The 12,643-nt window shown below is 31.4% G+C and overlaps 2 protein-coding genes across 4 annotated transcripts in view; one reads left to right on the top strand and one right to left on the bottom strand.

Moving 5' to 3' along the window:
* Window positions 1-12,643, top strand: part of LOC142327684 (uncharacterized) — a 118,008-nt gene that overhangs the window by 11,418 nt on the left and 93,947 nt on the right. For both annotated transcript variants that reach the window (XM_075370924.1, XM_075370923.1), the window contains exons 3-5: window positions 431-575; window positions 4,175-4,441; window positions 8,357-8,488. In XM_075370924.1, the coding sequence (XP_075227039.1) occupies window positions 431-575; window positions 4,175-4,441; window positions 8,357-8,488 (544 nt within the window). The remainder of the gene's footprint in view (window positions 1-430; window positions 576-4,174; window positions 4,442-8,356; window positions 8,489-12,643) is intronic.
* LOC142327685 (uncharacterized) overlaps window positions 1-12,643 on the bottom strand; it is a 102,263-nt gene that overhangs the window by 48,841 nt on the left and 40,779 nt on the right. The window lies entirely within an intron of this gene.

The following is a 12,643-nucleotide window of genomic DNA, read 5'->3' as shown; positions in this document are numbered from 1 at the left end:
TTAAGAATCCTGGAGTCCCATCGGACCAAAGTGATGAAACGTGACGCAAATTTAAGCTTTTTTTTAGAAACCGATTTGTTATTTAAAATGGATTTCCAAAACGATTTTTGTATTGTTTAATTAATTTGATCGATTTTAAAAAGTAATAATAACGTCGTAAATACTAAAAACCTATCGCGAATTTGAAATAAAAATCTTGCGAAGCGAAAATGTTATACATCACTTGTTGACTTTTTGTTTTTGTAAACATTTAAAACTCTTTGCTTGTTAATTTAGCTTTAACGTTTTTAAAAAAAAGTTGACGATATATAACATTTACATTTACATTTATTACATTTTACCCCACAATTATCGTGCCAAACCTTTAATCTGTACGGGGTTTGTCGGTATCATATCGACCGAAATAATAATTTTTGTTTTTGTTTTTCAGATTACGTTTTCCGAGTTGAATGACATGAGTGATGTTCTCGCTTCAATGTTACAAGAAGAAGGCGTTACAATTAATAAAATCGTTGGAATAATGATGGAACGATCGCTCGAATATGTTGTCAGTGTTATTGGAATCCACAAAGCCGGTAAAAAATATTTACGTAATATAAAAATCATTTAACTTATTTGTCGGGACTTCTTTTTGTACATTTATATTTCTTCCCTTATTTTATTCAACGGATAACTATCGTTAATTTTTAATCGTTTAGAGACGTGAAAGGAATATTGACGCATCTTTTAGAATACAATTTTTACTTTCCCTGATGTTTTTTTTTGTACGCTGTTTGCTCTTTGTACGGATAATTGTCACCATCTTCGACAGCGCGTACCACACTTGTTCGTTCTGCACCGTAGTCCCCGTGATACGATCGGTGGTAAGCATGCCCCTGTCCTATAAGAACCGGTTGCGTTCGAACAAGGTGTCCTCTCTTCCTTAATAGTCACACTCGGTAGAGGGTCTTAATGCTTGCGCGTACAGTTACGGTTGAAGCGACCGCACCGGGACAAACTCGTACTGGGTAGACTCGCACCCCGGTTCCCTCTGCTTGCGTCCAGATTTCTGGAGGTTTGGGATCAGTATATAGTTCATCTACCCTTTGCTGACTGACCCCATCTTTCCCGTTTGTCGTCTGCGGACAAACGATGCTTCCGCCTCACTTACCTCGCGGTACATTACCTCTCTCTTCCGAACGAGAAGGCTCAGAGATGGTGTAAACAATACTTACTTTAAGGAAAATGTTAATATCGGTTTGAGATATGATGGCTGCCCGCACCAGATTTTTGTTCTTGAGTAGTCGAGTACGTCGACTAAAAAAAACAAAATATTAATTTCCAGGTGTTAAGCGGATATGTAAAATATTTAGGATTTTATAAAAGTCTGAATACGGCCTCGCGTTATAGAATCGAGTAAGAAACAGATGCGGATGTATTTTCTAAAAACTATAAACATTTATTTGTAAATAACAATACCTCTATTAACACGTTCTTTACGGTTCTTGGCCCCGAGGTCAAGAAAATTTCATTTACTAGTGACGGGCGTAATTCTTGGTATAACTTAATAAAATCGGGGTTGTTTTATTTGCTTTTTCTTACTCGTTATATGTATTCCAAAAGAATAATAAGCATATACTGTTAATTTCTTAATAAAAGTGTGTTGTTAAAAAAAACACTAATTATGATTACTAATGAAAACAAACTAATGACGATTTTTTGTTTATCGATAAAAGTATTGTATAATAACAAAATGTTTTTACAAGTTTTATTGCCTCTAACCACGGTTCTTGTTGCCGGAGTCAAGATAAATAAATACTTCATGTAGTGTACAGCATAGCCTAGTAAACGGCGTAGTTACAAAAGATTGATGTAGACGCCAATAGAGCGCTCTGTAAAAGTGTGCGTTCTTGACGACGGAGACAAGAGCCGTCGTTTTGTAACTGCTTACCTCTTTACTCCGAGGAGAAGAACCGTTTACAATTAATTCTGTTAATATCAAATGACCGTTCGGAACGTGTTAAATGAGTTGTCCGAACTGTTCTCATGTAATTTAACACAACAATTCCGGTTACAATAAAGGCCTTATTTTTTCTGTTGCCGTTTTTTAATAAATCGGGTAATATAAATCTTCCTACCGATTTATTTATTTCTTTTTACGATTAAAAGATTTTCTTTTACAGAATCATCGTTACACTGTCGATTATAATGTAGATTAAAAAGTAATAATAAAAACAACCTAAATTGTCTGCATTCGGTTTGACACGTACAATTAATAAGCGCTGAAATATTCTTTTCTTTAATGCTTTCTGATTAATTATTTAGGTTGTGTTTATTTTGGTATCTTCACCCGTTTAATTTATTATTTTAATACCGTACTGATATGAACCGTTTCAGATTTTCTTCAAGAAAAAATTGTACCGTTTTGCTTTGAAGTGCCTAGTAAGACGATAAGGTTGTCGTCATTATTAAATATTTATTATGCTTACGTATTATTCCTGTATAAAATGGGATATATCTTGGGGCTGTCTCGCAAAGTCAGAATATGTTTTCAAGTTACAAAAATTGACGGTCAGATCGTCGTATGGTGCCCGTAAATTGAAATCGTAGACCGATATTTAGAAAATTGAAAACGTTAACGACGATACCCTTATGTGTTTATTAATGAATTTACTATTTTTGCTAAAAAGAACATTCATTATTCTTCGAAAATAATAGTATCCACGTCTATCAAATTAGATAGCAGAACTGTTTTCTTGTAATTCAACATAGTACTTCGGCTTATGAGAAAGAACCTTTCATCGCCATCTTTATTAAATTACCTCACTATTTAAAAAATCTTCCCACCGACTTATTTAAAACAAAATTAAAAGATTTACTTCCTTTATTATTAAAAAATAAAAACCCAGAATCTTCTGCATTTTGTTTAATGTGTACATAAATATGCGATCAAATAATTTTCATTAATTGTGAATTATATTTTATTTTTTATATTTAGTAACTTTATGTCTTTTTAAATAATAAATATAAATTTAACGAAGATCTATTTTTTTTTTGTTTTATAATTTATTGTGTATTTTGTGGCGTTGCTTTGATCAACGGTTGTTTTACCACGGTTTCCTTTGTTCCATCCAGGCAAATGTCGGGGCAGTTATTTTAATTTATCCACGGAGTAGCATAACTGTCGCACCCGTTATGCGATCTATGTATGTATTATTATGTATCGATCGTAATAAAAGATTTTTTTCTTTAAGTTTATAAAAATACTATTTTACAGAAAGTCTGAAATTTCTGAACGATATCTTGAATCCATATTAATTTCTGAAATCGGTACATTTTCAAAGTTACACGATTTTAGAATAAAAGTAACGAGAAAAGGTTACGATGAAAGGGTTTTTTGATAACTATTCTTGTTTTTGCGATAATACTGATCGAAACAAAAAAATCCCACAAAAAAATGAAAGCGAAGGTAGTTTAGGAATATTTTTATAGTTTTTTTCACCCTCAGATTCCATTCGATTACATATTTGAAGCGGTTATTATAATAAAATGACAAACAATTTTGAAAACGTTCGATAATTTTTTCGATTAAGAGTATACGCAATTTTTGACAGTTTTCAATATTATTAAGATTTGACATTACGCCGCAGTAGTTAGGTCTGCAGCGCTGTACGCTACACGATGTGTAACTCTAATTCGAGGAGAGATAGATAAATTGGAGTCGGCTGAAAAGAAAATACTAAGAATGATACTCGGATCGCGGAAAACCGATGAGGGTTGGAGGTTGCAGAAGAACGAAGAACTCTACATCTGTATAGACAGACTCGCAGATGCCGTTCGATTGGCTACGACGGATGAAAACAGATCGACGAAGAGGATTTTGGAGAAGAGCGAACATTAAGCGGTTCGCAAAGCCCAACAGATATAAGGGACAGAGATATATTTAGAAGAAGATAAAAGTTTGTGAAGGTTTTCAGAAAGAAACCGGAAGTGGACAGTAAAAAATGGTCACAAAGGAAGAAAAAACATAAATTGAAAACGAAGGAAATTTGGAAGAAAAGGAAATTAGCCAGGGATTAACTATTAAACTAAAACTATTAAGACTAATTAAGATCTTAACTATTAACTCAATCTAAGTTAATTAAGATTAATTTATAATTGATTATAACAAAGAAATAAAATTTTATTTTTTCAGGTGGTGCTTATTTACCTGTAGAAGTGTCATATCCACAACAATTGTTAAATTCTGTTTTAATAGATTCAAAACCGGCTGTTATTTGTACTAAAGGAAATTTTCTTACTTGTTTTAAAGACAGCGGTATTAAATGTATAGATATGGAAAATTGGAAAATTAATTATTTACAATATAAATCAAAAATTTCATCCTTTGTTCCTGTCACTACTAAATTAGATGATATGGCTTATGCTGTTTATTCTTCTGGTACAACTGGAAAGCCAAAAGGTAATTTTAAAATAATAATACTTATTACAATTTTGCGTGACGTAGTACCAAAAAAGCACTGAACTTTCCGTCCAAAAGAGAATTTATAAGAAAAATATTGAAAATCAATTTGTTAAATAAAAGTTTTTTTTTTATTTTTCTGTATATTTATATAAAATTTACATTTGTTTTGCCTTCTATTTAAATCTATCGATCAAATTTTTAATAATAAAATACGAATCTTCTTTCTGTCTTTTTATTCTGCAGACATTTGTAGTTCATTTTCCTACTGATGCTTCTTCTTTTTTCATGGCCTTTCAAGTGGATATTTTTCATTTTCTCAGTCCTGAACGTTTCCTTCAGTTTATTTGTTACAGCTTCTTTCCATCCTAATATTTTTAAGATCCGGTTCCTCTTCCTTTTATACTCTTTCCTTCCTGTTTTCTTTTTATTACCTTCTACTGGAAGACAATTCCATCCAGGAAACGTCCCGACAACTTTCAAGTATCAAATTCTACTCCTCTCTTAGTACTTGATCCTTCTGCATTTTCTCTTTCCATTTTATTTTATTCATTCTTCTCCAGAATTACATCTCAGAATGATCTGAGTAGTTCTCTTCTTTTTTGTGTCTGTTCGTAATTTAAATCTATTCTGTACTGCACTCAACACAGTTTATTCTAAAAATTTCTTACTCGGATCAACAGGGATCATTCTTTCTGACAGATATCATCCCACATTTTTGAAAGCTATTCTCAGCGTAGATATTCTGCTTCTTTTTTTCTTTGTATAACTTCCATTTAGTCGAGTACTTAATCGGTTCACTCTGTTGTTTAGCTTTCTTTCCAGCTGTGTATTAACAGAGTCTCTCTGTTTATCATCATTCCAAACTATGTTTACAGTTTCTAAAGTTTCTAAAATTATTCATCCTCATCCCTGCGGATTGTTTTTACTGAAATTATAGGTCTAACAGTGACATAGACAGGCTTTCTGATTAAAGAAATATTCATGAATTACATAAAAACATACTTATAGATTTTATACTAGTTAAAAAAATATTTAACTCATGTCAGTTATATTTGACTGATAGTTTCAAGCTCTACGTTTTAACTTACAGGACATGTAACCTCATTTTGTAGCTGGTAATTATCTTAAGAGGTTTATGAAGTAAACTGATATCTTAATAATTGTAAAATTCATTAAAATAAATGTAAATATTTTAACAATAATTTTTATTAGTTGACAGACGGCATCTTGTTTTTTTCTTAAGTATGGTCAGTCGTAAAAATTAGTTAAATGTATTTCTGATGTGTATGTACATAACAGAAATTGTGGGGAAAAATTAATTTTTCTATAATTATATTGCAACCATGTGATATTTTACGCACTGATTTAGGGAAAAACATTAAAGTAATGCAAAAGAAGTTGGATTAATTAATCAGATTTAGAGCAATAGGAATCAAAGTAATAATTATAACAGATATAAAGTAATCTGTTATAGTACTTCCTATCGTAAAAGTTGAAGCCTGGCTTTAAAACCATGCTGCTCATGACTGTAAATTCATATAAATTTGATTAGATAGCTTGTTTAAATAATATCATTTTGTAAATTTAATCGTGTAACATATACTTCATAAATGTTATTCAGGAACTTAACAGTGTTAGGTTAAGAAAAGAAGTATGAGATATTTAATCCGTTTTTCATGTAGGTCATCTATTACACTATGTAGCGTAGGGAACATCCAAATAATTATTGTTCAGTGGAGATATTACTGTGTATTTTTTATTTTTTGAATAATATTTTGACCTTGTAGTAGAAGAGATCAGAATCACTGCCGTTAAGAAAAATAAATAATTATTCTTGTACCCTAGAAAAGTAACAAAATAGTTCAGATGCAATCATTCTTCTAAAAATATTTAAAACAATCTAGATGAAATATATATGCATCAATCAAGTCAAAGAACTGAAGAAATAGTTCTGATAAGCCAGTTTAGGAATAGTTTCACAGAGTACACTCTTATTCAATTGTCTGTGTGTAATTTCTTCATATTTTTTATTCGTTTATTTTTCTCTAATATATACGATAAAATTTTTAGATGAATATGTTAGTTAAAAATTTATTATAGTTTTAAAAAATTTTGTTATCAGTGGTCATCCTTTGTCAGTCTGTTATTAACTTTCAGTCTAATTTTGTCATTAAATGTACAGTGTTACTTAATCTATTCGCTTCATTTATTTTATTATTCGAGTACATTTAAATATTTTTTTTTTTTATATACTACTCCATTTCAGAGCTTTTTGACAAAAGTTTAATAATAATGTTTTAGTCTGAAACATTCTAGCATTCTACTCATGTTTTCCATTTGATAAAATAACCCCTTTGGTTGTGCCCCTTGAAAAAAATACTCAGTAGGGATGCTGTGATATTACAGTGTTATGAACTAAATCTCAAATTGTTTTTTATTTAAATGATCAAAAATGACTGTATTAATTGTCTTTTGTGGAATTATAGAAAGTGGAATTATACCATATCATTAAGATATGGTATATACACAATAATTTATTAGCAATAATGAATCAGTATCATGTACAATAAAGTCTGCGCATGCAGATCATTAATCATTGCCAGATATGCTAGAAATATACACTTCTCCATCACTTTGATTTCTATCATTGTAGTTCCATGATCTTATCTTTCTTTCACACTTATCCATTCCCTTCAATAACTTAACCTCAGCCTGGAACTTCCATCTCATGGATTTTCCTAGATATCCACACTTTGTCTGTTCTCTTTACACTTACTCGTGTAACTTCTCATTCTTGATTTTCTGTTTCTTCTTGGAATGGGATTTTCCTTCATTTTTCGTGACTTACTATATTTGTAATTCCCATAGTATTCCAGAGAAACTTAGTTTTGCATAGCTATATTTTGATGATGTCCCTTCTTTTCATTAATCATATCTTTGTCGTATATAAGTATTAGGACATAATTTGGCTGATGCATCACCTTCTTACCTTTTTTTTTTACTTTAAGAAGGAGATCCCTCTATTAGATCAGACTCTCCTATCATATCAGATCAGCTCCCTCTATCAGAACAGTGCTTGTGTAGCCCTCATTGATCTCTTTGCTATTTCTATGACTATCTATGTTATTACCCTTCCAGTGTATTTGAAACCACCGTTCCTCTTTAACTGCTCGTATTAATTAAAACACCTCTAAAACTGTGTTAAAGATGATTAAAATATTTAACATAGCATTATTATAATTTAACAAAAGATGCATTTGAATAGTAATATTAGTTTTCAAATGAATAATACATTTGTATTTTAATATATTAGAAAATATATGTTTAAAAAAATTTCATTTTTAAAAATAATTTAATTTTTATCTGTAAATTTGTTTTATTAGATTGTAAATAATAAGGTTTTTGAGTTTATTCTGAAGAAAAATGAGAAATCTGTTAATTTATTATTATTTTTTTTTAATTTGCTGTTACTCTGATGAAATTATTATTAAAATATATTTGTTCAAAAATGTTATCATGATCTCATTTTACTAGAGGGATTAAATATTATATAAGAGGGAGTATCTTTCTTATATAAGAAGGAAACATTAGAGGAACTATAAGAGGATTTCAAAATACAATTTGCATTATTTCATTTGTTGTAGAAGCTACTTTTACGTTTAGAAACAGATTTACTTCTGGACATGAAATTTTGTAATAGAGTTTGTAAGCTTCACCTCTGTTTTCCATTTATAAATTTTGTAACAGTAAACCTTTTTATTTATTTATAATTTTGGCTGTTACAAGCTACACCAAATCATCTTATTTTTTTTTTTTTGTTTAAGAGATGAATTTTATAGCATATTATATCTTAACCCAAAACCTTGCGTAAAATATCATTAGTTTTCCAAGTACAAAAACTTGTTATTTTAGGTATTCTGTGCCCACATAGAGGTGCTGTTTTTTCATACACTTGGAGGCACAGAGCATATCCATATAAGCCGAATGACAGAGAAGCATGCAATGTTTTCTTCGTCTGGGAAATGTTGAGACCACTTCTTCAAGGTAAGTTACAATTTATTAATTATGTTTCAGCATTCTAAAGATACATACTTTTTTACTGAACATGAGAAGATGTGAAAGAGAGCCTAATAATTAATTACCAACCGTGATTGCTCTTAGTTTAAACACATTTTAAAATTACCAGGCATACAGAATAAGGTATTTCTTATATAGACATATGTAAGTACAATATGTAATGCTGACAAGACTGGATCAATATGCTAGAGCTCTATCGTTAAGGTTATAATTATGGTATTTTTTTCTTTGTTTTTAGTTTCTGTTTTGAGTTCTTGTTAGGAGTTTAATTGTTTGTTTCAGTGTTATTTTGTTATTTAGTTAAATTTTATTTTGTTTTTTGTTAATTTTTGGGGTTTTTATTAGGTAACCTTAGGTAATTCTGATTTTCAGATAACTGGTGATATTCTGACCACCCTCTATAGGTGTAATTTCAACAAGGTTTCTGTTGAAATAGTTGTTTAAGAGTTCATTTATAACTTTTCTCTTATTTTAGTATTTTTTAAATTTTTTTATAGTTTCATTCTTGTTATAATTGTTTATGTTAGCAACAGTAGCCATATTGGCTAATTCCTACTGGCTATTGGTTACATTGATTATGGTTGGTTGTTCTGCTTATTTACTTCTCTTGTTATTTTATTGTTTTGGGTTGCTAGTTCAATTTGTATGTTTATTTTTTAGTCGTTTATTTATTTTGATTTTAGTTTTATTCTATTCTCAATATGAGTGATTTGGATGACCGGCGTCCATGTTCTCCCCCGTTTTCTCCTAGATTTCTTAAGTGGAAAGGAGATAAGGAGGAAAGGGCACAAAGGACATATAAAAGAAATTTATGCTACAAGCCAGAAAGTAATAGGTAAATTATAATGAAGGAAGGGAGTATCGGCAGAAGGAAAGGGAGGCTAGGAAAAAAGAGCTTCAGGACAAAGAGTCTTGGGAAGCCAAAGAGACCGAGGTTTGAGAGGAAAAGAAGGAGAAAGCGATTAAGATAGCACACGAAGCTCAATTGAGGCAGTTCATTGAAGCTGTAGCTGAAGAAAGCAGTGATTCATCCGATGGTGGATATGTTTGTGCTGTTACTGTGGAAGAGGTGTCAGGTCATAAACAACAGCAAGAGAACTCCTGGGAAAGCAGAAGCAGAGCAGCTGGGGCAGCTTAGGGAGTGGTTAACATAGTGGCAACTGAAGAAAATGATTCCAATTTTGATGCTAGAATAGTAGAAGAAATATTCAGTACCTTTATAGGTCCTGAGAAACAAAACTTACCGCCCATGAAGGCCAAAAAGGCTGAGGCTACAGAATTGCAAAAGTCGGAATCTCGATTAGCTTCGGCTCACATAGTGTCTAATGAGATTGTTAGTAAACTAATGGACATGTTCAATGGACTGTAGATTGAAGAATTTGTCAGCAATCTTTTAAACATTAAAGAAAGAAGTTCAACATTCATAGAGTCATGTACGCATAAGCTTCAATTTTTACATTTATTAACAACTAAGAGGAATGACCGACTTCAGGGATATATCGAGGGTTTAAGGGCCAGGATGAATGAATGAGTGTCTACTTCACCACCACCATTGCCACCTGTGAAGAAGCTTGCCTCTGATGCTGTGAAGTCTAGGCCTAAAATACTATTAATCGATAAACCTACAGGTGTTACTTCTTTGGCCTTTAGAGGCCACGTAATAAAGAGTTTAGAGGCCAGGAAGGAAGGCTTGCGAATTCTCAGTTTGAAAGAAAATCTGAAAGGTGTCAGGCAATGAAAAGATTAATGAATATTCAATAAAGATGGTGGGTGGCTACTAAGGTCCTGAGACCCTGTATGATTGTTTACGACGTACCACGACAGTTGGGAGAGCAAAGGTTAGTGGATGCAGTTTGGACTAAGAATACAAAATATTCAGAGGATAATTTTAAAAAATTGTTTCAAGTAGTTTTTCATGCAGGAAACCGACACAACAGTAATGTGTGTTACATAGTTGAATGTGACAAGCACTTACATGCTGTTTTTCTTGGAAAGGGTAGGTTATTTGTGGATCATGAATTTTGCAAGAATAAGGATTATATTGGAGCGAGTCGATGCTTCCAGTGCTCCGGATTAGGGCATCTTGCCAAAGGATGTAAGAGCAAGAAGCTGTGTTCTACTGCAGCAAGGATTATGCAAAGGATTGTCCAGTTAGGAAAAAAGGTGGTCTTCCTAATTGTGTTAATTGTCCCCATATTGAGAAGCCTGCGTCTCATGACTGTAGGTCAGATGAATGTCCCTCATATAGGCGTACGTGGGTGGTTTTGTGTAACAAGATTGATACCTAGATCTAGGTGATTGTACGGGCAGTTCAAAGTTCTTTTACATTTATGTTCTGTTCATAATTATGTTTCATTAGGCTTCTATGTTTTTTTTTTTTTTAATGTGTGTTATCAAACTGCTCGTGTTGTTTGTGTTGTCTCTGTTGCTGTCCCTGCTTCTTGCTTCATGATTTTCCTAGTATTGATATTTTTTAGGTGTTGTTTTCTTGTCATGTTCTCTTTATAGGTGTTCGGCTACTTGGCTTCATGTTAGGGTTTAGTTAGTTTTGTTATTGCGTTTGTGTTTTGTTGTTTATTATTTCACGTTTAATTGTGTTATTGTTGTCTTCGAATGCTTTGATTGTTCTTTTCTCATTAGTATCTTCTAGCTGTTAGTGTTATGCATTGAGCTCATTATCATCTTGGGTAGGTTGTGCAGCTCAATTAGTGTGGTCTTGTTTGATAAATGGTGTCAGTTTAGGGTTAGTGTCCATGTTAGGCAATATACATCGATCTGAATGTCGCTTGTGGCATTCGCATCAGTGACATCTTGACAGCGGCCAGACTGAATTATGTCTTGAGACGACTAAAGATGACCTCTGGTAAAGCCAGAGGTCATCTTTAATGACCTCTATAATGAAGTCATCCTCTATGAAGAGGACCTCTATGAAGAGGTCCCTTCATACCTAGGTATGATGACCTCTTCATCAGACCTCTATGTCTGATGAAGAGGGTGATGTGATGGTAAGACCCATGACATGGTGGGTGTCTTCCCCTCAGGGTCAAGACAGATATATGTCCTGTTTTACTTATGTTGTAATTATTGTTTATTAATTATTATTATTATTACTTTTTTAATTTTATTAATCTATACTTTAAGTTTTATAAAGTATTTTTAAATCAAAATAGAATATACAGGTGAATTATTAAACATTAATTTCCATTTATTTCTTGTAAACATAAAACATGATATTTGTATTATTTTTACTTTCCTGACTAATATAGAATATAAAAGAAAGATGGTATTGCTATTGTGTCAAAAATTATCTATCAGATATATTTTTAATTATAAGTTTACAAAACCATTGACGACTGTTTTGCAAAATCTATTTTGATGTGACACTACATGATTTTGTAAAAATTTTACAGATTTTTTTCTGTTGTATCCAAGTCACGCTCTAACTGGAAAATTGACATTGTAATCAGCAGTAATGAACTGGTCGTTAAAAAAAGCTGAACACACAGCACAGAACATTTTCAATAATAGCATGATTAGATAAGTAAATTTATAAAGATAGGAGAGATACTTGACAGTTATTTAAGAAAGCTTTTGATAAGGATTAATCGCAAGAATTTAATGATTATTAATATATTTGTTAATATTAATAATACTATTAATATTTTTATAGAAAATTTATGAATCATAATATTCATTATGAAATAATACAAAAACTTAATTTTATTCTGTTATCTCTAATTTTATATTACAAAAGTTCGTATTTCCAGCAGAATACAATATTAAAATATAAAACTACTTACAAATGTGTTACAGCAGTTATAACTAATTTGGAATATAATGTGAAGACCCTATGTTACATTGTGATTTGTGACATATAGCTTTTGTCAACCTATGATCAATATAATTATTATGATTTATTTGAAGCAGCATAATCTGTCTGATTGTCATCCGTAGTAAATTTACATATTGGATATGAAACTATTTCAGCTTCACATAAAACATACATTTTCTGGTTGTATGTATCCAGTTTTTTTGGTGAAATGTTGAATTAAATTGTGCAGTGTTAGAATAATTCAAATTTTTCATTAACTTTTGGGAATTCTCTGATTTTCTGGATATCCT

This window comes from Lycorma delicatula, chromosome 7 (genome assembly GCF_047948215.1).
Source record: "Lycorma delicatula isolate Av1 chromosome 7, ASM4794821v1, whole genome shotgun sequence".
Classification (NCBI taxonomy): Eukaryota; Metazoa; Arthropoda; class Insecta; order Hemiptera; family Fulgoridae; genus Lycorma; species Lycorma delicatula.
This window is presented reverse-complemented; position numbering and strand designations above follow the sequence as displayed.